Source organism: Paroedura picta, chromosome 1 (genome assembly GCF_049243985.1).
Source record: "Paroedura picta isolate Pp20150507F chromosome 1, Ppicta_v3.0, whole genome shotgun sequence".
NCBI lineage: Eukaryota > Metazoa > Chordata > Lepidosauria > Squamata > Gekkonidae > Paroedura > Paroedura picta.
This window is the reverse complement of record NC_135369.1, coordinates 132,832,723-132,860,243: the sequence shown is the minus strand read 5'-3', so window position 1 is coordinate 132,860,243 and position 27,521 is coordinate 132,832,723. Positions and strand designations below refer to the sequence as shown.

Genomic DNA, 27,521 nt, shown 5'->3' with positions numbered 1-27,521 from the left:
CTGGAGAAAAGGAGGTTGAGAGGGGACATGATAGCCCTCTTTAAGTATTTGAAAGGTTGTCATTTGGAGGAGGGAAGGATGCTGTTCCCGTTGGCTGCAGAGGAAAGGGCATGCAGTAATGGGTTTAAACTACAAGTACAACAATATAGGCTAGATATCAGGAAAGAGTAGTTCAGCAGTGGAATAGGCTGCCTAAGGAGGAGGTGAGCTCCCCCTCACTGGCAGTCTTCAAGCAAAGGTTGGATACACACTTTTCTTGGATGCTTTAGGATGCTTTGGGCTGATCCTGCATTGAGCAGGGGGTTGGACTAGATGACCTGTATGGCCCCTTCCAACTCTATGGTTCTATGATTCTAAGCTGGGTTTGATTCCCTGCTCTTCCGCATGGAGCCAGTTGGGTGACCTTGGGCTTGCTATAGCACTGATAAAGCTGTTCTGACCAAGCAGTAATATCAGGGCTTTCTCAGCCTCACCAACCTCACAGGGTGTCTGTTGTAGGGAGAGGAAAGGGAAGGCGATTGTAAGCAGCTTTGAGACTACTTCTGGTAGAGAAAAGCGGCATATAAGAACCAACTCTTTTTCTTCTTCTATAATTATTGGGGACGCCCAGGACCCACCTGGAGGCTTGAATCCCTAACTGGAATTGGGCAGAAGAGAAAGCTCAATAAATCTCTACTACTTAGAGTTTCATTCAGTTTTTGCTTCTCTCAAATTAACCTGAGAACTAACTTCTATTGTAGGACATGTCAGTATTGTTTTTAGTTAAATCAATCCCATGTATCATCATCAGTATTAAAATGTATTACTGCCATCATGAATAAGGAGTTTGCACTCGCAAAACTAAACTACATAGACAGATTCTACTCTCCGCTTATTCATCATCTATTTATTGGCTATAATTCCAATTCAATATACCACACAATCTCTCAGTATATTGCCACTCAACTGCCATATAATGAAGTCCACCTGATTAGCTCAATTTTTGAGAACTCAAATTCTCCTCACCATATGGCAGTCTAAGACACCGACAGAATGGATTTATATATGCCAGTGAGCACTGTCTATTTGCCAACCATTTAATTAGAGTGGTGGCAATTTGCAAAGAAAAAATTGCAATTCAGAGGCAATGGCTCAATTTATACATTATGCCAAACCATGTTTAAGAAACTTTAACTATGTTTTAGTGCAATGACTTTATTCATCTGAGATCAGCTGAAAAGCCATAATCAGCAGCTATGGCTTGAAATAAGTTTTTCCTCATGTTTGGCCTAATTATGATTGGGCATGATATCTCATTTGACAAACTATGGTTTGCGATCAGCTGGAAAAGCAGAATTAGATGTAACTGTGTGAAATACATTAATGAATCATGGTTTATTCCAACTAAGGTCTGTAGCAAAGTCTGACTGGGAATGGAGGCATAAATAATATTCATTTCCAGAAGCTACAGAAATAAATAATGAATAGAAAATGAAAGCAGGTACATAGCTCTAAATTATATTTTGCAGAAACACTAAAATCTAGGTTCCAAATTATGGTTAGTGCAGACCACAGGTTTGGCATGATATCTGAATTGAACCAATAAAATTGGTGACTACACAATTATAACATTTTAAAATAAATTAAAGGTCTAAATATAGATCTCTATGCAAAGAATTTCAGCCCAATACTTAAATAGATAATGGAGAGTCTAATGCCCTCTTGGGCTTATCGTTTCAGAAAATGTAGTCAGCATAATAATCACTTAAATTGTGAGTTTCTTTATGAGGGTTAAAGGTTTGAATCTGAAATGACTTTTTAAATTATTATACAGATCTCTGCATCTTCTTTTTTTTTGTCTCTGACAAATGAACTGGAGGCATTAAATATTCTGCACCTTAGACAGGTTTATGAAATTTCAGATTATGAAATCACATTGATACTGGTGTCAGGATCAAAATAACACACAATTCTACTGCTCCTGAGTAGAACTAGGAATGTACCTGAAAGACAGAGCTGAGACATAAAAAATACCATTAGAAAAGAGCTGTTAAATGTCAATGCTTATGTTTATCAATGCTTTCTTTATGTCCTTTTGTTGTTGTTGTTGTTGTTGTCGTCGTTTAGGGATCTTTATACAGATTGAGTCACTGAAGCAGTCAGTGCAAACTTAAATGGACTTCAATGAATGGTAGAGGACAGGAAGGCCTGGAGGATCATTGTCCATGGGGTCGCGATGGGTCACACACAACTTCGCACCTAACAACATACAGATTGATCCCTGATCTAGATGGCAAAGGCTAACCCAATCTTATAATACCTGAGACCTGGTTCGTATTTGGATAGGAGACATCAAGAAGTCCAGGGACATGACACAGATGCAGGAAATGGCAAACCACCTCTGAATGTTTCTTGCCTTGAAAACCCTACAGAGCTGCCACAAGTTGGCTGTGATTTGATAGCATTTTCCACCACCAAACAAATTGATCAGCTCTTTTTGTTTTAAAATAATTGTAAGATTTTGTTCAGTAATAATTACTGTTGTTTTCTAGTTATTCAAGGAGTATCACAAGGCCAAATACAAATGAAAACAGAATTCCATATTTCCAGTCACAAGTACCAATTTCGTTTGGTAAGATTCTTATGCAGTAAGAATGTAAGGAAAGCAGAAGCAAGAGTGCAAAAAAGAAAGAATTTGCATCAAGCATTCACAAGTTTCTGTAAGTACTGTATAAGTACTCAGCACTTTACAAATATGTAAGCATAACTGTATGAAGCACATGCAAGAATGTTTAACTGGATTTTTTTTACAGTTATGTGTCACTGTCTTGCACTTCATTATAAAGAGTGTGAAAGTTCTCTTTTCTGATACTTACAATGAGAGTATGGGTTAACTACTCCCCATTCCATTTTCTCTAGAAAAACCTTTCCTCCACCAAGCTGCCACTAGCCACAGAAGAGGGAAAAGAAATATTGAGCAACCACCAATAAAATTTGTTGGGGAGGTGGGGAGTGCTGCTAAAATCATGCTGCACTGCTGTTTCCCACTTGGAAACGGAATCAAGGTATTGTTAGTTTGCTGCCTGGGGGTAAACCATGGCAGCCAAAACTACATACTACCACTTTCACAGGGCAATTACTACTTGGCCTAGGAAAACCAGCGAGTAGCTAGCTGTGTCTCTTAATTAAATGATGCTTGCTGATTATATGGGTATCTTCAGGGAGTCACAATAGCAATAGACAACATGATTTATACACCCATAAGGAGATGCAACTTCCTTTACAGGGAAAACCCTAGGCACCCAAGGCAGAGTATTTCTTCAACCCAACAGATATACTCTCTTGCATTTCACTAAGAACCAGTGAAACACTCACTGAGAACCAGACAAAACACTTCACAACTATTTTCTGCTTTTCTTAACAACCAAGAGTTGGAAACTTAAGAGTACTGCACATCATGTATGTGGATTGTACCCTTATTTTTGGCGGGAAAGCAGGTTTTAAAACAAACATTTAAGGGGAATTCTGTAAATGCCAGGTAAATATCCTTCTACACATCACCCTCTTCTGATACTACTCCAAAAAAGCAAATATAATTAAAGAAGAAGATAATGTAAAACTCAAGATAAAATCAAATTAAATCAAAGATTTAAATTAAAACTTTCAATTTATTATATAGATACTTCCTAAATAATAGTGTGTATTAATTAGTTGCTAAACCATAAAGTAGTCCAATATAAACCTGAACTGTAACTTTATATATCCCAAGAAGAGATATATAGACTCAAATAGGGATCACTTTTTATGACCTGCAGTCCTTTGGGACTCTTGTTATACTAGACTAGGAGCAAAGCCCATTTCCTCCTGGCAGCAAACGCCTGTCTTCAACTGTGCGAGCCGGCGAGAAGACTGTGCACGGCAAAGGGAAGGGAATCCCCCCCCACTTCCCTTCGGCCTCCCCAAATTACTAGATTGGCTCAATGGCTGTGCGAGGCAGCAAGAGGGCTTTGGGAGCCAAAGGAAAGGGAAACCCGTCCTCCCCTCCCCTTTCAGATCCCGAAGCCATCTTGCTGGCTGCGAGATGGCAAGAGGACTTTGGGATCCGAGGGGAAGGGAAGCCCTCCCCCCCACTCCATGGACTCCTCCTCTCGGCTCTCAACGCCCTCCTGCCGGCGCAGTGAGCCGGCAAGAGGGCTTTGGGGGCCGAGGGGAAGGAAAGCCCTCCCTCTCTACCCTGTGACCGCCTCCTCTTGGTTCCCAAAGCCCTCTGGACGACTCTGCAAGCCGGCAAGAGGGCTTTTGGGGCCAAGGGGAAGTCCTCCCTCCCTGCCCTGCAGGCCAACCTCGCCCAGATACCTGAGAGCTCGATGTACACTCCTCGCAGGCCAGGAAGCTTCTGGCAGCGAGGCTGGGCACGCCAATCTGGACGCACCCAGTGATTGACCCAGACACGGACACCGCCCAGACAGGGTGGTATCTGGGCCCAGACAGGGCCACCTACATGGCCCTTTTTCTTTTAGATATAGGCAAATGGTTAAGATGGAATAAAAACTATAAGGTGATCATTTTCCCTTGTGTTCCTTTGGGCTTTGATGTCTCCTTCTTCCTGCAACTGAGTGATGCTGTTTTGCCCTATCCATAAAAGGTACAACTATCAACAAAAAGACAAGGCGAGTGGTTGTTACTGTCCAGATCATAGTTTTCCATGAAACTGGAGATAATCCAAAAGGAGGTAGAGTCATATAAATATGTATGGAATACTGCAGAGAATAAGAGCAAAGAATTACTCATACAGATCACTAGCTGCATTATTCCAAACATAATTATATCCTTGTAAATCCATGAGGTCTATATGGGCTTTAGGATGATAAAATTTAGGATGGCACTGCATACGATCCCTGAGGAGGCTTGTCGGTCCCTCAACCCCAATATATGATATATGTGCATGAATTACTATGGTATATAAAAACTAATAAGAGTGTTCTCCATACAGTTCTATGTTTACAAAAAGAAACCAGACACTTTTCTAGATCTGAGTGGGTAATAAGTTCAGTATTTCATTTCCCACACATTAAACTCAGAATAAATTTTAAATCAGGTTATTTTAAAGGATAAAAGTACTATAGATGCAACTTTAAAAATATTTAATCTACCAAGCCCTTTAAATAAATTATTTGTTGACTAATATAGAATAACAAGGGGGAGATGTTAATAGGCCACAGCTTTACAGAAAACACAACTTTACAGAAATAAGTAGTGTAATAAATAATTTAATTCTAATATAGTGCAGTTAGTAACAATGTATCAGAGTCCAACCTCCAATACTAAGGAAACAGGAAAAAAATCTCACACAGTGCTGCCTTCAGCCTTCTTCCCATTGTCCACTTCAAGCATATTTTCATCCAGGACTTCCTTTTCTAGAGGCCACTCATGAAGCCCCCTTCCCATGCCATCCTCCCGGCTATGCGGGGAGTGGCGTATATAAATGAAACAATAAATAAACAAGAAGCATTCAGGTGCAGCGTAATGGACAATAGTTATTATGTATGCTTCCACTTAAAGAATAAATATTTCTTCTAATACTCACTGTGATGATCTAAATGAAGTAATATGAAAACAATTAGAAAACTGTATGAGTAAGCTGACTCAATACATGTGGTGGGTGGTACAGAAAAGGAACTCCCATTTACAGCTGGCAATATGTGAGCCAGTATGGGATCAATAGAGAACAGATAGGGGATCACGTCGTGAACAAGCAGCAGAGTAAACTGTCTGCACTGCAGATGCCCCTAATAATAAAAATCTTTTATAAATGTCTATGCCCTAAATTTGGATTTTGAATCCAAGAAAACAGTATGAGTTCACTGTTATAAGGATTTTGTGTAACTCTCAATTGGTCTGTCCCAACAACCAGATTCTTTTGTACTAGCAACACAAAGCAAAATAGAGCAGACCAACCATCATTTTACCAATATAACAATTCATCATTTCACATTCTGGAGTAGGAAACTTCCTATTTCAACATGAAAAACCACTAAAACACATTTCTCCCTTGGGTGGCATGCTAGTTTTCCATGATATTTCACCTGTCAGATTATCATAAATATAAGAAAACAAAGAATAATTGTCACATTTTCACTGAATCTCCTAATCAAATATCTTAGAAGCATTAAATAACTCCGAATTATAACCACGGGGAAAAGCTGTGAATAAGGAATGTGCAGGCCGACATCTATGATGTAACTAAAGCTCTAGCAGCCAATTTGTACCATTTCATAATGAAATATAAAGGCAATGGGACTCATCTTGAAAACATCAGGCCATTAGTACACAGAAGCAAACAAATCCCAGCTGTGACTCAAATATACTTGCTTCTAAATAGGGTGATGTCTGTCTGCATCCACAACCTTCCTCTTAAAGTGTACCTATAAGGTTGCCAGTTTCCCCTGATTACCATAATGGGATGGAAGAGTAGGGCTGCCAGATATAGGTTAGAAAATTACTAGAGATTTGGTGATGCAGGAAGACAGTGGGGCACAATACCATACAATTACTCTGCAAAAGATCAATTTCCTGTAGAAGAACTGATCTCTGTAATCTGAAGATTCTAGGGCATCCCCAGGTTCCACCTGGAAGCTGGCATCCCTATATACAAACTTATATAGAATCACAAAGTTACTTTGAAGCCATTTAACATTGAGAAGATTTAAGCATATAATTTACTCCCTTAGTGAAATCAATGTATTCTGAAGTGCCTAGCTTTGACTGGATTGTAATTAGTATAAGTATGCTAGTTTCTCAATCCTTGGTACAAGGCACAGCAGAAACTGGGCAGAATCTAGAATGCCCCTTCTCTGGCACTGCAACACCACTATACAGGAAATCAACCCAATAGGTTTCATTCACAGGGAGCCAGCGTGGTGTAGTGGTTAAGAGTGGCAGCTTCTAACCAGGCGAGCCAGGTTTGATTCCCTGCTCCCCCACATGCAGCCAACTGGGTGAACTTTATCACAACACTGATAGAGATGTTCTGACTGAGCAGTTTCTCTCAGCCTTACCTACCTCTGTTGTGGGGAAAGGAAAGGGAAGGTGATTATAAGCCGCTTTGAGACTCCTGGTAAAGAAAAGTGGCACATAAAAATACAACTCTCCTTAATTTTATTTTAGTGAAATCCTGTAGCATTGCTGACGTACCTAAACGCACGTGGACCACACTGCAGCTCTGTAGTTACTATATGTTGTGGCAAAAAAGAACTGCTGGATATAGTTTGCAACATCTCTGTTGCATGTATTCTAGAATTCTAGAGAGTGCTCACTCACCTGCTTGACCAGTGGTAACAGTAACAGCCGCAAAAAGCCTCTGGGAACGGCTCAAGTCAGAAACACCATTTACGGCTTCTACTTCAAATGTGTAGTTAGCATGAGCTAGCAGATCCAGGATGGTGACATAGTTGTCTGCTAATCCAGTTTGTTGGGGCATATATCCAACATTGCTCCCACAGGGAACACATTCACCCTGCTCCCAGCTGCACCTCTTGCATAATACCCTGTAGGTCACATCATTTCTTCCTCCATTATCAGCAGGAGGGCTCCATTCCAAACTTACAGTAGTTTGATTAATATTAAAAATAAGGTTCTGCGGTGCGGATGGAGGCCCTTTGTGAAACACAAACATAAAGGGGAGGGGAGAGAAAATTGGTAGGAGAAAATTAGCTCTTCTTTTAATTACCTAGTCAAAAGCTTGCCAAGATATCAACTTTCATTATATTTACTACAAGCAACCAAAAAGCCAACTTGAACATACTTGACAAGTAACTTTATTTATTTTCCATTAAGGAAACAGGATAGCCATTCTTTATACATTTACTACATTTAGCAGCTTTTCTTGTGTGCAATTAAAATGATAAGTTAAAGTCAAAAGCTGACTCATTCAGAATTCCTTCTTTTGAATTTCTGTCTGTTTATTTTTTTAAATGTAAACCAAACTGGATTTAGTTATTTTGTAATCAATTTTGATGCGATTTACAGCTCCATTTTGGTAGATGTTTGATTTGAGAAACTTGTATAAAGTCACTACATCAACCTCCAATCTAAGAGGTCTCTCCGCAGATGGAACGTTAAGCCAGAACATTTAACATTTCAATCACACTACATAGATTCATTTTGCATCTTCTTTCACTTGGGAAATATATCACACTGGAAAACATAGCATGACAATATACAGTGCATTTCCGCACATCGGTAAAAATAGCGTTACGCCAGCAGAATGGCATAGCACTAAATATTATCATGCCTCTTGGCCCCTCTTTGACCTTTTTGCTGTCTTGCTCTAGTATGCCGCCTTTTCACACTTCTCACCCTCCACAACTGCTGCTGGAAATGGCGGAAAAGAGCAATGTGCTTTATATGCGACACTCTTCTGACTGTCAATCAAGCCAGGCACCCAATCTTGTTTCTCCATGTTTTAAAGATCCCACGATGCTAATTTTTTTAAAATTACTACTTCTCAATTTAAATGCCTATGCATAAATGCATAGTGCTTTCTGAATGCCACCCCTTATGGAATCACAAGTTTTAGATACTTTTAAACATTAATCTCGTTCCTAATTTTTTTTGGGGGGGGGGGATTTTAGACAGGCATAGTTTGTCACAACTTTGGGAAAAATACTTTTATTTCTGGCATCGCCTGTACACTTGTGCGCCTATTCGTTGCTTCAGGCTGTTCTCCATTTTCAAAAAGCATTTCCTGGCTCCCGTAAGAAGGTGGAGGGAGGCAGGTGCGATGGGGGGCACTCGAGGCAGAGGTAGCACTTCTTCACCTCCATACATTTCTTTGGCTGGTGGCCTGTTGGCCATCCGCTGGGGATAGTGCTTTTTAGGTTGGTAAATCCACGTTTTGGGATTCACCAACTCATGCTTTAAAATGGTGGATATAGTGAGCAGTTTGTTGGCCAGATGCAGGAAGATGGCAATGTCAGACAGAGCGACCGGAATATAATGACTACATTAGGTAAGCATTTCACTATATTTATCGCGTGTAGAAAAGCCTACAATCTTCATTTCTCATACTGTTATGGGTTATGTGATATTATGACTTCACCAACATTATGTCAAGAGAACACAAAAACTAGGGATTGGCACATATTGGTTCATTACAAATTTGGCCTAGATTGTGCCAGCCAAACCATGGTTCAAGGAAAACACCTCCCTCACACATTTCTCAGATTTTTATCCTATTCTGCTTGGGCTACCAGCAGTTGAGCACAATGGTCCACTCATCAGCAGTTAGATTTAACTGGCTGGCAGCCAGTAAATCCAACCACTCCCCCCCCCAATGCTTTGAACCAGGGGAAAGTGGAAAGGATCACTGAAACAGTGGCCAGCCATTTCATTGATCAGTTTTTCTTCTCCCACTTCAAAGCAGGAGGGAGTAAAATGTACCATTGAAATGGCTGCAGGAGAAAGCAAAATAAACCAGCCTAACCAGCTCAGTCTGTTTCAGGGCTTTTGGTTTGGTTTGGGAATTATCCTGTTCATGTCCATCCCTAACAGAAACTGTATTCATGCAGCGTCCATATTCTATGTTTATATTCTCTACTATACTGTACAATTTTATCTTACATATGCAAAAACTGAAGCCTGATATTGTGCACTACATGGTGGCTTACAATGGCTATATTTATCTGAGCAATGTCTTTTTGTGATTAAAATCACCAATAACTCACTTGTGCATGCGACATATGGAGGATCAGTAGGTGCTCTGTAATAGCTGTCTTCACAATCACATCGTGAAGATCCTTCCCTGTCTGAGAAACTGTGCATGGGGCAGCGTGAGCACTGCAGATCTTGCGAAGATGACTTGTAGAATCCACGGCCACAGGCTAAGGGAGAATGACACAATTAGATATAGATTTGAACATTAAGGTGTTTTAGACAGCTATTGCATAAAGGCATATGTTCATTACTGTACTGATTTTAGTGATTTCTTCATATCTTTTACATCCTGAAAAGTTTTATTTGTATAATTAGTACTAAAGAATATGCACTTAGGTGTCCCTCTGTCTCAACCCATGCACCTCTTCCACAAAACAGAAACAATGCCACTTTACTTTACAATGTAGATTAAATATATGAGCATTTAGGAGGAAGAGGACACAAAAATCAAAGGCACACAACCTAGCTAGAAAGACACAGAATAGGGATATTTGAAACCTTCTGGTTTAGCTCATATCATATTTGCCAGAACAAAATTTGAGTTTAGAGGCACCTTTAACACCAACTAAATTTTATTCAAGGTATAAGTCTTTGCATGTACACATACTTCTTCAGATACACGGAAATGGAAGTTACCAGCCCATACATATAGGTAGAGAGTAAGCAACAAATACAGCATAATTGTCTAATAGATGCAAGGACCACACATGAATAATAAGCTTAGTTTGTTTTGTCACCATTTGTTTGGATTTAATTCTGGGAGAGGGACATATTGAAGCAAATAAATATATCAAAACTCGAGACTGATGTGTAAATGTACCCTTATTAATTGTGGAATGCTGAGAGTAATTATCCGAGACCCTATTATGTTCTATCCATCTCAGTGGAATCCATGTATCTGAAGACGTGTGAACGTACACAAAAGCCTTGAATCAAACAACGTTGGTCTTAAAGTTGGTCCTGTATTTGAATTTTGTTCTGTTGCTTCAAACCAACATGGCGACCTGGATCTATCATGTTTGCCAGTAACTATCAAGCAGTTGATTTATCAACAGGCTGATTCATTGTTCACAATTGGTTTGCACGCTTTCAGGAACAGGTTATTTGCAGTTGTCAGAAGCCCTTATCAGCTGGGAGCCAGCTTTTTGACCTCCTGCTGTGGAAATTCTCACCTGTACCTCACTAAGTTTTTTGAGGAATGGTGAGAATCAGGAGCCAACTTTCAGCTAATTGTGAGGATTATCTCCAGGTCAGGTTCTGATCGACCATCCGGTAAAATTTGCTATACTCCAGACGTATTGAGCTGAAGCAAATTGGAGGGGAGGATGAGAAGTCCAGCTGATTCCCTCTCTTCTCCCCACACCGTGCTGTTGGCCCAAGCTTCAGAAAAAAGGATAGAAATTATCCATTTCTCCTCTCCTTTGCTCAAGAGAGCTCAGAAGCAATTGGCTTCAGTTTTCCCCACTCACACAGCTTGCAGAAGATGGGAGAGAATCTCTTCTTTTTTATTACAAGAAGGGAGATTAGGTGATAAGTTTTGATTTTCAACTTGACGATGCAGCAAGGAAGAGATCATAAGTCTGTGATTAAGCTTTGCACACACCCCAAGCTTTCTTGAGATCAGAACCCAACTCTCAGGTGATCTCCCAATCAGCTGTAAATCAGCTTCTGGCCAATTGTGCAGATACTTCCAAATTGCAACTTTCCAGTTCTGGTTTTACCTTAATTCCTGTACACTTGTTTTAAAGTTATTCTTTGTGCTTTTGAGAAAACTGGTTTTCTGGAGTTTTGAGGTTTCCCTGTTATTTAAAAATGTAATCGTTGCAACAGGTTCCAATTTTCTTTCTTGGGGGGGGGGACAGATTCTTAAAATATTGTTGCGGATAACCTGGAATATTGGTACTTATTCCAACCTGACATACTGCTATAGAATCCAATCCTGAAGTCTAAATCTGAAGTCCCCCCTTTTTCCCGAAGTGAATATCCGTACAGTGAGCGTCCAAAATTGGCAAATGTCACATTTACATTCAAATGGTGATAGTCCCCAAATAACTTTTTGAATATGTGGAAATAGTACAGAATACATACTTTAGGAAGAGTATTTTCTCTATTCTAGTCTTCAGGCTTTCTGTTATAGTCTTCAGTCCTAACACTCCTCTGAGGTATGCAAGACAAACACACATATCAAAGACTCATGCTATATGTCAAAATCAAACATTTTGGCAAAACAACCTCAAGTAATGTTGTCAGAGAATAGGGTAATGGGGCAAAGAGAAACTGATTTTCTTCTTCCTAGGGTATGACCAAGAATGACTTTGTTTTCAAAGTTAATCCACAGAGAAAGCCTAAATAAGAGTTAACTTATGCTGGGTTCCAGACTAATCAATAAATATTAAACTGTATATTTGGAAATGTCCTTGCTACAAATTCTAGTGAGAGTCAGGGTGATCCAGCAGCAGAGCACTGAAACAGAAAGGAGGGGGCTGTTCAACAATGACCATAGACAAGGATCCAATAAGCATAACCTTTCTCCAAGACTTGTCATGAGAACAAAGCGGTAGAGTGCATAATGATGAATTGTGCTCTGATCTCCAAGGAGGATAAAAAGAGAGATATTGAAGACCCAGTAACTCCCTATGAATTACCTGACAGAAAAATGTACAGGCATTGAATTTACAGGAAGAAGCCATTAAACATCACAATTTTAAATGTATCACAACCCACTGATCTCATTGATTATACCATGCCTCATTAATCCTAAACCGCAATCTTATGAACATTTACTTGGAAGTAAGTCTAACTGGGCAAAGTGAAACTTACTTTTAAGTAAAGTCAATTGGAAAGGAGCTGCTGTACTCTCTTCATGAGTTTTTCTATCAAAGAGTAGAACACAAGCCCAGTTCTACTCTTCACCTGATACAGAAAAGTCTGCTTCTCATGAAGCCTGTCAGTTATGCAACCGTGACTGCTTTTAAATCAAATGATAAAATAAACTCAAGCAATGTTATGGGCACATAAAAGAGCATCTGGAAGATAATAATTTATGCAAGCCTAGGAAATACAGCTGAATTGCAGCATTAGAATGTCTGAAATTATAAAATAGTTCTAAGTAGATATGAGCCTAGTTAGTTTTATTGGCAGTTTTGCTGCTGGTCATGAAGCAAAATGAAACCACATTAAGAATCTGTTTTCATTCATTTGGCTAGACTGTTGAATGTTGATACTCGTATTTCATATATAAAAAGATCACCATACCAAAGACCTACAACAGTTGCTCTGGTGACTATAGAACAGTTAAAACAATGACAAAAAATGCCCAGGAAAAAGTTTCATAACAAATCCAGTAGCTACCCCTTCAGCACGCAGTCACCATTGCACAAATGGAGGGGCACCAGCAAGCAAAGAGAAGCAAGTCTCATCCCCCTCAGTCAAGCTGGAAGGGACGAGGCCACAAGGCTCACAGTCTGCCGTACAATTTGGGGGCTGGGCTTAGACGGTTTGGTGGACTTAAAAGGATAGCCAGTGTGGCTCTTGGCCCTCCTTTGCCACTCACCGTTGGAGACCTCTTTGACCGTTTATGCACTGGAGGTTGCATGCCAGGCTACAGGCTGGAGTTTTAGTCATGGCAGGTTGCCCCACCTCTTCCTGCATCCACACCGGTGAGCATTTTGCCCGGTGCTCCTCATCTGCCGCCGATTTTTGCTCCTGCATGGGAGCTGGAGCAGTGAAGTTCCCAGTGCATAAACAGTCTTTGTGGTGGCGGTTTGGATCCACCTCAGACTTTGGTGTGCCTATGCTCATTTGTATAACAATAAAGCTGTGGCCTTATTTATGGCAAGAAAATATACCAGGTGTCTGTGAGTCTTTGTGCATCAGTACTGTCCCCACCACTACCTTGCAATATCCATAACAGCTCTGAGGCTACAATAGCCCTGGTAAGTGTTCCCTATTTAACTAGGTAGTGAGAAGCTCCAGGAGTAATACTACCTGATTTAGGATTTTTTGGATAAGATTCCTCTGGAAGCTTGTGGTATCATTGACAAAAATATTTATTTGATTTGATTTATGAATGTTACTACCCCTGTCAGTAAAGTTTAAAAACAATAAAACTGTAAGAACAATAGAAAAGTATTACTGGAGAAAACCTTTCATGCCTGCTGGGCAGCAGAATTATGAAAATGTGTGACATCACCAAAGACACCTTGTACCCCATAAAAAGTTTTACCTTCACACCTTTGACAACACCTCTTCTATCTCTATTTTATCTAGAGAACTTCAGGTGATTGCAAAAGCACAACGATTTTGTAGATTTTCAGAATCTAAGGCAAGATTCAAATGTCGAGACAAGCGATAGTAGCACTACCATCTTATCCTATTTGGAGGCAAGCCATGATTGAAATACTGGATCTAAACCATGCTTCTAATATGAGCTACCTAGGGCCAAACTAGACATTACAGTGATAGATAGCCCTGTCATTTAAACAGAAGCCATTCTTTGAATCTCTGTCAAAAAACACAGCCCCTGCCAGATGAGATGAAACTGAGGTAGAATGCATAGTAACAGTCAGGTAAGGGAAGCATGATTTTGATTTCAGTATTTTCTGGGTGATTCCTGCATAAAGACAGGACAAGAGGTGTGTGTGTGTGTGTGTGTGTGTGTGTGTGTGTGTGTGTGTGTGTGTGTGTGTGTGTGTGTGTGTGTAGGGGTGTTGAGTACCAATTATATTTCATACCCAAGATACTGGCTGGAACACCAGTACTCACTGAACCACATTGCACAGCGAAGGAACCACACATAAACCTGTTTTTTCAGTATAGCAGGATAGGTCATTTGACTTAATTTAGAACACAGAGTGCTCAAGTCATAGCATAATAGAATCACAGAGTTGGAAGGGACCTCCAGGGTCATCTAGTAGAATGCATTCTTGGAGAATGCAGGAAATTCACAACTGCCTGCCCACTCACAGTGACCCCAATTCCATGCTCACATGTTTCCCCACAAAAGAAACAAACAAACAAACCCTGAATCCCTGGCCAGGCTGGACTGGAGGAAAGTCAACTTGGTAAAGGCAAAATTTGTAACATATAGGGCACAATGGGTTTAGAAGTAAGTGACTCTGCTTAGTGTTTCACTTTTAGCAGCTTCCATCATGCATTCATGTGTCTCAGATCACTGATTTTTTACTGCCTCTAAGAACATAACCCTTGGGACTAGTAGTAAACCTGTGATCATCACACTATTTGTTTTCTTGTAAAGAAATGACTCATGCAAAGTCAACATCAACTTGTACAATGAATTTTTACATAGTGAAAATGTTCACATAGTGAATACAGTACAGACTAAAAAGAATGCTCAGACTACCAACTAAATATCTTGTTAGAATAATGGATCACTTTTGAATATTCAATATATATTTTCTGAAATTATACTTTTGTCAGAGTCTCAAGATTTACCTGCTTCTATGTGTCTACCTAAGTAACCAATTTTGAAAAACTAATTTAGGTTCTAAGAAACAGCACCCTTGAAAGAAAAATATTTAGACAATCGGGAGCATACAGATAAGACAGGTTTCCATTTCATTTCCAATGAGGTCTTATGGGGAAAATAATATGCTATAGACTGGAAAGAGAAAGTCCAAACATGCAAGCCTTAACAGAGAGCGAGTTATTCCTTTATGCCAAATGGTGTACCTACTGATCCCTTTACTTTCTTCCAAAATATTTTCCTATCTGTAAACTCAATGGTAGCATATAAAAAAGAATGCAGTAAGGGAAAATGGATAGTCTAGATAGATGATGGCCTCTACAAACTGTAACCCCCTAATTTGGCTCAAAACTGAGATGAAACATTTCACCACTGTCACAACCTGCATGCACACTTTCCTTTTACTGCTGGAGAATCACCTCTGCAGCACAGATACAGACTTCCAGATTTGAAAGCATAATGGAACTATACAGGCAGAAAGAGATGCTAACACAGTTCACATACCAATCTTCCAAGGAGAGGAAGAGTGTGCCCCATCTGCTCCATTATATCCTATGGCAGGGGTAGCTGGCAGGGGCTCATGGGAATTGTAGTCCATGAACATCTGGAGGACCACAGGTTGACTACCCCTGTCCTATAGGACAGATACTCCATTGGATATAATGGAGGGATGGGGCACCCTCTTCCGGAGTCCCTAGAAGTGGACCCCTTAGACCAACCATTTTGAAATATGGAGGGGAGTCAGGAAAGCGCCTCGCAGAGGTACCACAAAATTTGGAGGATGAAACTTAACCCCCCAAGGCCCCACGAAAGGCGGAAAAGCTGAAATCCCCATTATAGTCAATGGCACCATTGATTTTAATGGGCGCTGAAGCTGAATCGGCCAGATTGGGCCCTTAGTGCACAAGCCTAGTGCCTGCTGTGGGGAAATGAAGAGAAGTCAATTTTGAGACTCCTTAGAGTAGTAAAAAATGGGGTATAAAAACGAACTCTTCTTCCTTGCTATGGATCCAACGTAAGCAGAGATATGTGTCAACCCCACTTACATCTCTTCATCGTATCTTAAACATGGCATTGGTGGGGGGAGGGGTTATTGTAGCTGTGCTGCTTTTCCAGTTGTTTCCACTATCTGCCAGCTACTCTTGGAATTCAAGAGAGCTAGTGGAAATATCAATAGAGTCACTTCAAGCACAGAGTTTCGCAGTGCAACTGTGAAAAGAAATTATAGCAAAATATATGTAGAATTCTCTTAAGATAGATTTCTAAACAACTTTGGGGAAATACCTTGCATGTCACTTAAATTTACAGTATCCCTCATTTGTTTTAACAAATCATTTACAGGTATTTATGCAGATGCTTCCTTGATGTGAACTATGTGCATGTAAAGACTTTAATAATTATAGGATGTAAATAAATTATTCTGTTATTGAAACTATTTTGGGGACAGATGCATATTAATATTAATACACAAACAAGACAGAACAGGTATTGCTAAATTATTTGCTGCAAGCGCATTTTTCTTATTTGGGGAAACTGTGGGCTTTTTTTCCTCCACCATGGCAGCTTTTACTTATTTGTGTCATATTAATGTCTATGGTCCTGTAACTCAGTGCTGAAAGCACAGCTTGCAAAAACAGCGTTCCTACTGCTAGTGTTGCTGACCTCATCTTGGATGGACAGATCCAGAATCTTCATGTTAATCCTATTGACAGTGTCTCAGTGGGAATAATTACAAGAGCCTCTAATCCAGACCTGCTGTCATTGATATATTATCCCCCCCCCCCATATTGGAAGCAAACAGCATACAGAGTGGATGGAAACAACATGGTGCAATGATTAAAGATTTGTGAGTATTCTGATGCATTAATCTATTGCAATTATTCAGAACCCATGACAATTTGACACAGGAGACACTACAAATATAAATTCTGATCAGATGTAGAATGCAGCATTTCAGTATAAATAAAAGGCATGTTAAGGGTGGGAATGAAGGAGAATTATTTGTTTTATAGTTACTAATATGACCATAAAATCTATTCACATTTTAATGAAGTTTTCATCCTTTTACTGATGGCTGTTTTCACTTAAGTGTCTGATTATGTATATTTTAATTAGTGAGGGGCTGTGACTCAGAGGAGGAACCTCTGTTTTGCATGCAGAAGGTCCCAGGTTCAATCCCTAGCATCTAATGCAAGCCAACGCAGTTACCCTCCTGAAACTGTAACTATATTTTAATTATAGTATTATTTCTTCTAAGTCACTTTGAACTTTTGTTCAGGAAAGGTAATAAATAATGGTGGCAAAGAAATAGCATTTTACTATGAAATAGGTATTCACAGAACCTTCTCATATGCAAAATGTTTGATATAAAAGCAGATTACTAAAATTGTAACTTCCAAATGGTAAATTTCGCCATTTGGTGGAGGCATGATGAAAACACAATCTCCTTGATCTCCCACAATCTTCAGTGTGTTTTTCCAATAAAACGTTTAGCCATTGCTATGTTGGACAGCAAAATATTTCTTCAGTAGTCAAAAATGTCATCTGTTATGTTTTGCATGGCACCTTATATGACTATATGTATATATATCTACCTGATTGCTGTATTGTGTTTGTCTAACTACTATGAAGTGATAAATTCCTGGTTTTAAAATATGTTTACTTTATCTTTCAAATGTTTCTTTTAAACAGCAATAGTGTCTAAAGACTGTTTGCACTTCCATCAAAGAATTACATTGTATGGTTATCCAGAGTAAACACAAGACTTTTAATGGTTCTTCAGCAACAAAGTGAATGACATCTCCAAATAGGACTGTCCTCTGGCTGCATACCATCACTAAGCTCAGTGTTTGCTGTTGCCTGTCAAGAATCTCTCAGACGTGTTATTCCCTTCCCAAACCCAATAATACCCTTGCTGTCATATGTAGTCATGTCTTGAGATTTGCTCACACACTACTGTTTACACAGAAGTATTGAAACTTGAAATAGCCTTATTTTTAAGGTTGTTTTTTTAAGTGAACCTAAGGAGCCCATCAGTTTAATACATAATGTCTTCTGATTGTGTATATAAGCTATACCTATCTCAATTCTATTTTAGCAAATATTATGAATTTTCTCAATTCTATGCTTGGGGGGGTTCTTTTCAACTGATCACATATATATTGTCAATGATCTTCCAATGAACTATTTTATAATGCTGGCAAAATTATGGTTTTCATCTTCCTATCAGTAATGTAATATTCTCATCCCATCCACCCTCTGCTGAAGCCCAAAATGGCTCTCCCAGAGCAAGGGGGATCACAAGGAACAGCAGAGAGGCTAAAGGTCTAAATCAGAATATAAGTTTTTTTTAAAAAATCCTCTCACTTGTGGAAATATTAGGCAGGATTCTATAAACTATAAAATTCTGCGTGTGTTATTTTTTTTAAGATTGCAAAATATGACAAGGAGGATTGTGATGCAAAAATTGCCACCGCGTGTTTATTTCATTATAGTGGTGCTTTTACAAGTGTTGTTGGAAACCAAATGTGGGTCCATTACAGATGAATTACAAGGGCAGAAAGGGGGGGGGGGGGAGAACAGAGTAAGGGGAGCTTCTGGGAGGTCAAGTGACAAATCTTTGAAGTCCAGCATGCTGTACACTAATCTTATGCATTTCTAAATACTACCTATAAAAAACAACATATAAATTGATCCGTGTTAATTGATGAAAAGTTTTTGTATTTTATTGCAGAAAGGGAGAAGTCCCATTGAGCTACTTTGCAAAAGGGCCATGAAAAGTAATTAAGTTTCAGTTTCAACAATTTTGAGTACTGTAATTACAAGTATTTCAAAGTATAAGAACTGATCTGCTACCTACTAAGCTCAACTCTCTTTAAAAATATTTAAAATTACTTCTTGTTACTCATTGTGTTTTCTTTTAGATTTCATATTTTTAAAATTATATAACCATAGGCTGACTCTGATATTTCAGAATAAGAGACTAAGAAAATAATGTATTGTGAATAGTTATGATTTAGAGTAAGAATTCCCAGCCAGGTGTCTAGGGACCCGCAGCGAGAGGGGGGGGGAAGAGGCAGGCGCGGCCGCTGGCACTCCAGCGACACAAATGCGCACGCACAGAGCTGCCGCGCATATGTGTTTGCGCCCCTGCTGGTGAAAACGTGCACGTGTGGCAGCTCTGCGCATGCGCGTTATCGCCACCTAGCGGCAAAAACGTGCATGCTCAGCAACTGCGCATGCATGTTTATGTGCAGCTGCGGCGGCTCGGCCGCCAGCTCTCTCCCACCCTTGGAGGCGGTCCCCGACTACAAGGTTGGGGACCGCTACTGTAGAGGGTTTCTCCCTCTTGCCTTAATGGATTCAGCCACAAACAAGGGAAATGTCTGCTTCCATAACTCCCCCTCCCAAATGCAAGTGAGTTCTCTCGTGGTTTATGTGTCTGCATGCCAACTCCGCCTTAAACCACCTTCTGCCTCTCTCCTCCTTGAGCTCCCCTGTTAACACAGGGGGTGATGTCACTTCTGGGGGCATGGCGGGGAGACATGGCCAGCTGATATGACTTCTGGGGCTCTTTGAAGCCTGAAAAATTATCTCAGGGGCTCCTTTACCGTCAAAAGGCTGATTTAGAGAAACCTTGCCCAATGCTGTTAAAAAGTTGTATAATTCATTCGAACTGCTTTAAAGCTGAAAGCACTGTTTTGCAAAAATGGTTCACTCATTTGTTTTGGAATTGATATAACTAGCTAGCTCAAAATGACTGCTTCCCCATCACATGCAAAGAGGTGCTTGCCCACAAAATGGTAATGTACCAACAGGAAGTAGTTTTCACAGGATGATTTTGATAACACTAGCCTCAATCCCAGTCACTACTTTAAAATTCCTCTCAAAGAAGTTCATCAGGAACTCCTGCCAAGAAGATGGATTGTTATCACTATTTAAAGTTATCTGAGAATAATAAACAAAGGACAACAAAGTAGGAGAACAGATACTGTCAATTACAAAGACACTGATGATTTTTTGGGGGGGGGGATTTTCATTCCCACCGTTAAACACTAGTTTCATTGGAAATCTTAATGTGATGAGTATTTATATTTAATGGTTATGTGAGATCATTGATCTTAAGGGATCAAATTTATGCAGACAAAACTAACTCAAACTCACTACTCCCTACCTTCCTACCCCGATATCTTGGAGTGGATATAACCCTTGATATTTGAAAATTCAGCATGAGTAAGCGTGCAGCTGTCTGCTTTCCCCTAAATAACTTGCTGACGAGCCTCCAATGCTTTAAAAAAGCCCTGATTGGCCATGGCGTCAGGTCAGTTCGTGGTTCCCAGGCTGCAAGGTTTCCCTTAAAGGGTAAGCCCTAACTTCTCTCAGCAGAAACTCCAAAAGCCCTAACTTCACTCAGCAGATATTTTCCTCTTGGTTTTTTTCCTTCTCCTCTGCTGTATCCAATCCTCTCCTACCCCCTACCCCCCCCCCCCCGTTCAAGAAAAGAAAGAGGCTCCGGCTGCACTTGGCTCCCCCCCCTTCTGAGCTTCCCTAATCATGTGCAGAACACTTTGTTTCAATGGGGGGGGGGAATAGAGGAAGACCTGAGTTTGAATCGATCTGAATATTGCAGGATCCACAACAGAATAAACAAAATTAAGTGCAGAATCAGTCCTGGGGTGCAGTTCAGAAATATTATCTCCATATTGCAAGAGGGAATAGAGACCAATGGCTTGCATAAGGTTATTCAGTTCCTAACAAAAGCAACATTCTTATCAATGACACTGCAACAACACTAAGAAAGCTGTTGTCTGATATGAAGCCCTAGACCACTGAAAGTATGAGTGACAGGCTGGACATCATACCACCAATGGTAATTTACTTTTAAAATCATATATCTATTAGGGGTGCCAACAGGTTTGTAGAAATGTGCTGTTTATTTAACAGAGGCTTATATGGAAATGGACAGAAGAAGCTTTCCATGGTATGGAATAACATCACCTGGCAAACAAAATTTCATTAAGCCTCTATTTAAAAGATGGTGCATTTTTTCCAGATGGCCACCCTAGTTATCACAGTAAACTTAAAATCTAAAAACAGTGTTTGCAAGGTTGAAAGCCCCAACACACTATTTGTGTTAGAAGTTTATGCTCATTTGTGCATCTATTTCCATCAATATATAGTACCCATCAAGACAAAAGTTAAATAAAATTTTTAAGAGGAAGAGACTGTAGTAAAAGAAATATTGATGACAGTATGAAAGGTTTATTTGCTACAAGTTTTTATATTAGAGGTAGTATTCCCTGAATCATATAAGACTGTAAGTTTCAAGTAGCAAGGCAAGAGTCACTGCAGTGTGAAATGAAACTGTCTCTGCTAATTGCACATCCCAATCATCAGAAGTATACCTCAGCCGAGAGTGTATCAAATCTGCCTGGCTGAACTTGAGGATTTGGCAATGTCACTTTGCACTAAATGTAACAGAGAGGGAAAAGGAGGTGTACTGAAGAACCCATCTGAAAGGATAAAAAACACACAGAAGAAAAACAGATGACAGGCTGTAAGGACAGAACAATCACAGATGGAGCCAGGTGGAATAGGTCAAATAGAATTTTTAAATTCTGATACTTTTAAAACTTAAACTGTGCCTAGTGTGTAAATATACTAGAAAGGTATCCACACAAAACATCTTGTATTCGAGAGCAGCCTACGTATAAATAATTTAGGGATGGTATGCATAGTTAAAGAACATGTGGAACAACATCAAAAAATTAAGCCCAGAACTGGAATATGTGTAACTAATCAATTAAAGACAATGCAAAGTTGTGAAGCTGAATAACCTGAGAAAGTCCTAGCAATATGGTACACTTGGAGTAAACACTAAAAGAGGAAGAAAAATACATTGCATTTAGCAGGATTCTGAGTAATAATATAAGGACATACTGAGCTCTTCTCTCCCCTCCCCTCTTTCCATTATGTATACCTCATAGTTTTACTAATCATGCGAATCCTGTTTGTCTTCCAAGGAGCTCAAGGCAGCACACATCACAGTTAATGCTGATAAACTTTAAATTTGGGAAGTTCAAAATGTGACCTCTCCCTTAATTCACTATTGCAAAGCAACATCTGCTATGCATTTTGGCTTCAACTTGCATAGGACTTTACTTCTGCCCCTACTACTAGTTCTCTTCACTTCCCAGCTGCTTGTTTCTTCCCTAATCTCTCTGCATTGTGCACCTGCTGGGGTAAGAAGTAGCAAACTCCCACTCTCTTTCTTCCCTCACAATAGGCACCTCAAAGTCCTAAATCCTGGAACACTATTTTATAACTATTCCAATGAGGAAAGTAAAAAGAAAGAGGTTGCTGCCACTGCTCTGTCATAAGACAGATTTGGGGGAAAGGACTTGTTTATCTTATGGCATGGCATGTGTCTAGTATAGCCAGGAGATCCTAGGATTGTCTGTCAGCCAGTCAAGACATGTTCAGAGGCAGTTTGCCATTGCCTGCATCCATGTAAAGACCTTAGTGTTTCTTGGAGGACTCCCATGCAGGGTCAGCCTTGCTTAGCCTCCAAGATCTGGGGAGACTGGGCTTGCCTGGGCTATTCAGGACATGGCTGGGAAAGGAACAGGTAAGGCAAAAGGTAAGGCTTCTGTGCCAGCACTCCTTTATGTGGATGTGTTTCACATAAGGGACTAGAATCCTTGTCAGATTTTTTTAATTTATTTCATTTATAACCCATCTTTCCCCTCAATGGAGATCCAAGACAGTTTACATCATTCTCTTCTTCTCCATTTTACCCTCACAACCACTCTGTAATATAGGTTGGGCAGAGAAACTGTGAATGAGTGAGAATTCAAATGAGTGAGAATTCAAAGCCAGGTTTCCCCTGATACTAGTCCAACACTCTTAACCACTACACCACACTGGCTCAAACCTTCTATTTTCCCTTTTGCATTGTGGAATTTAGAAGCCAGCCCTTTATAATCCCCATTTTCATTGTGTCAGATTTTTTTCTGAGGGGGCAGCAGATCAGAAACCTAGTCAATTTGATCCACCATCATCTGTGAGCTTCTGGTCCCATCCTTTCATAACAAGCGTTGTGCTGTGAGATCAGATCCTGACTACCACATGATTCCCTGATCAGCTACAAGATTAACAGATAGCAGCAAACTTGTTTGATCACTGGACAGGGTATCTTCAGCTGCTGAGTAGATCTCCTGAGAAATATGTACCATCCTGAAACAGAACAGTTCAGTTCAAGGCTATATGACTAACTGAAATGTTAAGTAATTGTGGGAATTAATGTTTTGGAGAGAATCAACTGAGGCATACAGTGCTATCTAGAAGGATACCATGTCCTTTGTCAGAAGGCAGGATAAAGTATATTCTTAAGAAAAATAATTTGTTATACACAAACACTCTAATCAGAAGAATGTATTATCCTATCTAGTTGTTTTATATAGTGGCTGGAATCACTTCTTACATATACTAACCTGCCACAATCAAGCAAGATCCATATATGGAGGACATAATGCCTGACAGATTCAGGATCTGCAATAATTCCTTGCAATTTGTGCTCTATTGGGTCTCAATACATTTTGTAGTTGCACAACAGTGACATTACTTCAGCTTCTTTCACAAGTAGCACAAATCCTAGCATAAAAGCACTACATACTTCTGTTTCAAAGAGACACACTTCTCTAAAATTCTGCTTGCAAGACACCTGCCTCAAGTTGTTGCATACATTTGTTGCATACATTTTTTTGATGTGAGTTGGTGACTTTGTTTGTGGATCCCCAATTTAGAATCTTAGTAAGGAAGGTGATTACATCAGTACTGAACAGCTGCAAGTCATCTCAGTTAAGATGAAAGAAACAACAAACCCAGCATCACCAAACAAACATCTTTGTCTACCATCTACCACAGGGGTAATCAAACTGCAGCCCTCCAGATGTCCATGGACTACAATTCCCATGAGCCCCTGCCAGTAGCTGAGAATGCTCTTAAACTACCCAGAGGAGCTTAAAATAACCTATTCTATGGCTTACCTGTCCTACTATGCACTCCTAGCTTGGTCATGAGTTAGTTCAGGGTACACAATATTTTACAAATTTACATTTACATTTAAATTTACATTACATCTCTTTAAATGCCACAAACATGTACGTATGACTATAGTTTTAATCAAGTTCCCCTCCCCTCTTCCAGTAGTTGTTTATCCCAGTGAAAAAAATGCCTATCAGGCATTATTTATTCCTATTTGCATTCTGAATAGTGACATATTTTTGTAGTTTTGATGTTGTAATTTTTTGACAGTGAGAACTAAAAAAATAAACTATACGGATTGATTTGATACAAGTATTATGTTCTGTACATTCTCCAGGGGTCAGAATGGTAACAAAGGAACAGAAAAACAGACTGCTGATTTCATTCCCCTTTCTCCACATACTGTATTCTAGATGTCTTTATGTTAGATTTTTATATAAGGACTGTTTCTTAAATTACCTGAGCTTTATAAATGCTGTTTCATTCATGTCTGAGATAATGTGGTTACTCTATAACTTAGTTTTACTGAATCCCAAGAAATGGTGATACAGACTCAGAGTACCACATCATTACCTGCATCTGAAGGAATGAACAGTAACTCACAAAAGCTCATACCCTGCCATAAATTTTGTTACTGGACTCTTCATCTTTTCTTCTGCTGCAGACAGACTAACGTGGCTTGACCATTTCAAACATTATCAGAGAAGCCTGGAATCAAATTGTGTGTGTGGCACCCACAGAGCTCAATAAATATTGTAATGAGTCCCAAGGCTGATCTAAAACTAGCAGGGGTGGGGGAAAACTTCAGCAACTCAACAATTCGGGGGAGAATTTGCCATCGCTGCCCACTGAGAATAACCTAATGGTGAAACTTGTGGTAAACCAATCCTAACTGACTGCACTTGGTACTAATAGCCATTTTCCAGACATAACATCTGCATACACCAGCCTACTTTTGGCTATGGCAGTATCACATGAAACTCTTCACCACAGATTCATTGATCATAAGATGACTAATGGTAACTAGGGATGGGCACAAATTAGTTCACAACCCTCATGTATTTGGTCAGTTCATGCTTCCTGACCCCAGGTTCAGAGGAGGCACCTCTCCAGAATATTTCCCATACCTTATTGTCTGTTGAGTTTGGGGGTTGAGTAATTAAAACTTCAGTTTTGCTTCCCCCTTCCAAGGGAGGGAAGTGAAACAAAGGTTTTAAATGGCTAAGAGCCATTGGGGGGAGGGGGAGCAAAATTGAGATTTTAAATGGTTCCAGCCCATTTTAGGGATCAATTTTGCTACTTCCCTATTCCCACCTCCATTTCACTTCTCTCCAATTGGAGGTGGGAATCTAAATGGCTCCCAATCATTTGGGAGTCAAACTGCATCTGTTGGCTGTGAGGCCAAAATGACTGCTAACCATTTTGGCACTGTGAGGCCAAACTGACTGCCAGGCATTTTGGTATTCCACTTTGCTTCTACTCACTTCTAAGCAAGGGAAAGCAAAACAGACCAATTCAAACCTGACTGGTTTGTTTCATGGCTTTGGGGTCATTTGGGTTTGGGTGCTCTGTTCAGCTCTGACCTGAATATTCCTGTTTATGCCCACCCCCTAATAGTAGCTACTGTCACCATTATCATCAAAGCCATACAATGAGAATTTTTCCAGGCTACAACATAACAGGTAAAGCAAGACCCTTGTGTGCATACACTTTTGAATGTTACCTGTACCTTTATACTGGCTGTCAAGGCAGGAAATCACACAAAAACTGAAACTGGTCAGAGGTAAATATCCTGTAGATATACCAGAACATTTTATTTTAGAGTTAGAAACATAAAAACTAAGAAGAAAAAATTCATTTCAAGGTCAAGGCTCAGAAATAAAACACAAGCGGTTGAATAAAAAGTAGCTAATCTTTGGCAGGATCTATAGTGGCAGCAGAATGAAATTTGTTACTTCTTTTCAGCTTTACTTTTTAGTTTTACTGCATTGATGTGGATGCAGTGGAATGATGTGGACATTCAACAAAAAATCTCCATGAGTAGAAAGTCATAACACTGGAAAAGAAAAAAAGCAAAACTCCAAACTGCTCCAAGATGTCTACTAGCATGTCATTTTTCAACGAGGGGGGGTGGTGGTGGTGGTGGTATTCCAAATGTTACACTTCTCCTTGTACTTTTGAGTGGCATAGTCAATTGCATTATCTCATTATGCAACTTGCTTAGTTCTAACAAGGTATAGGTAGAAGAATGAAGGTACAATTTATTTTCAGAAGAACCTATCAACCTATACCTTTAGTTGGAGATAGTTACTGGCATAATGTAAATCAAAAGCTTGAAAAAACAAATCCTAGCAAGTACTCTAAATCTCACAAGAATCATTCCACACCACTGCACATTATATTTACCTACTTAATATGTGATTCACTATTGTGAATTTTAATGGGGGGGAGGATAACCTGAGGGGTAAAAGTTCTAAAATATACCAAATATATTTAAGATTATCAGAAACACTAGGGACAAAGCCCGTTGCATTGCGGGGGGGGGGGTGAAAGAACTCTGCAGATGGCCTCTCCCTCCTGCCAGAACCTGGAAAGGCTACAGTCAGGAGGCCCCAGGCAGGAAACTCACTTGCAGAGGCAGCTCTCACACGGCAGGGATCTGAAGCTTCTGAGCCTCAGAGGGAAGTAGAAGGAGGAGGGGGAGGTCTGGGGCGGGGAACAGAAAGCAATTGGCTGGTCACTGGACAGAGAGGCAAGCTGGATGGAGGAGGAGGCACTCAGGGGCAGGATAGCCACCCCTGAATGGGTGTTAATCGCTGTGGCGCTTAAGCCATGAGACCAGCTCCTCCTCCAAGCCCTTACCAGAAATATTACATTGAACAGATGTTTCCCTTTTTATTTGCAAGCATAGGGTTTTTAGGGCTTTTAGATTTTTATAACTGCTATATATTACAGATGCCAACAGCTATTTACTTTGTATACTTACAAAATAGTGTGCTGTTTAAAACCTGAACAATGGAACAGACATCATATGCAAGGTTGACCAGTTAAGAGTTCTATCATCATCTCCATTTAGAACAGATATGTGAAAACTGACAGAAAACTGACAAACAAAATGCCTTATGTGCTCCTAGACACTGTAGTCTAGTTTGTAAAGAGGACAACAGCTTAATAAAGTTGGAAAGCGATGGTTGTGATGGACAGCACATTTAAAAGCTTAGAAGGGCTGTGTAAAACAGATAAAGGAATGCAAAGGGTTAATTCTTCAGTGAGCCTTCAGTGACAGGCTGTTCTAAAA

General features: G+C 39.9%; 1 protein-coding gene across 8 annotated transcripts in view; it reads right to left on the bottom strand.

Moving 5' to 3' along the window:
- EPHA7 (EPH receptor A7) overlaps positions 1 to 27,521 on the bottom strand; it is a 223,162-nt gene that overhangs the window by 144,215 nt on the left and 51,426 nt on the right. For 5 of the 8 annotated variants that reach the window (XR_013225530.1, XM_077304075.1, XM_077304068.1 and 2 more), the window contains exons 4-5: positions 9,705 to 9,860; positions 7,300 to 7,635 (exon numbers count right to left, since the gene is read on the bottom strand). The exons of 1 other annotated variant lie outside the window; for it this stretch is intronic. Coding sequence is in view for 4 of the 7 variants with exons in the window: in XM_077304075.1 (XP_077160190.1) it covers positions 7,300 to 7,635; positions 9,705 to 9,860 (492 nt within the window). In the remaining 3 variants the exon portion in view is untranslated. Of the gene's footprint in view, positions 1 to 5,329; positions 5,441 to 7,299; positions 7,636 to 9,704; positions 9,861 to 11,781; positions 11,851 to 27,521 lie in introns of those variants that run through there. 2 more of the 8 variants (XR_013225531.1, XR_013225532.1) reach the window with 2 other exon arrangements.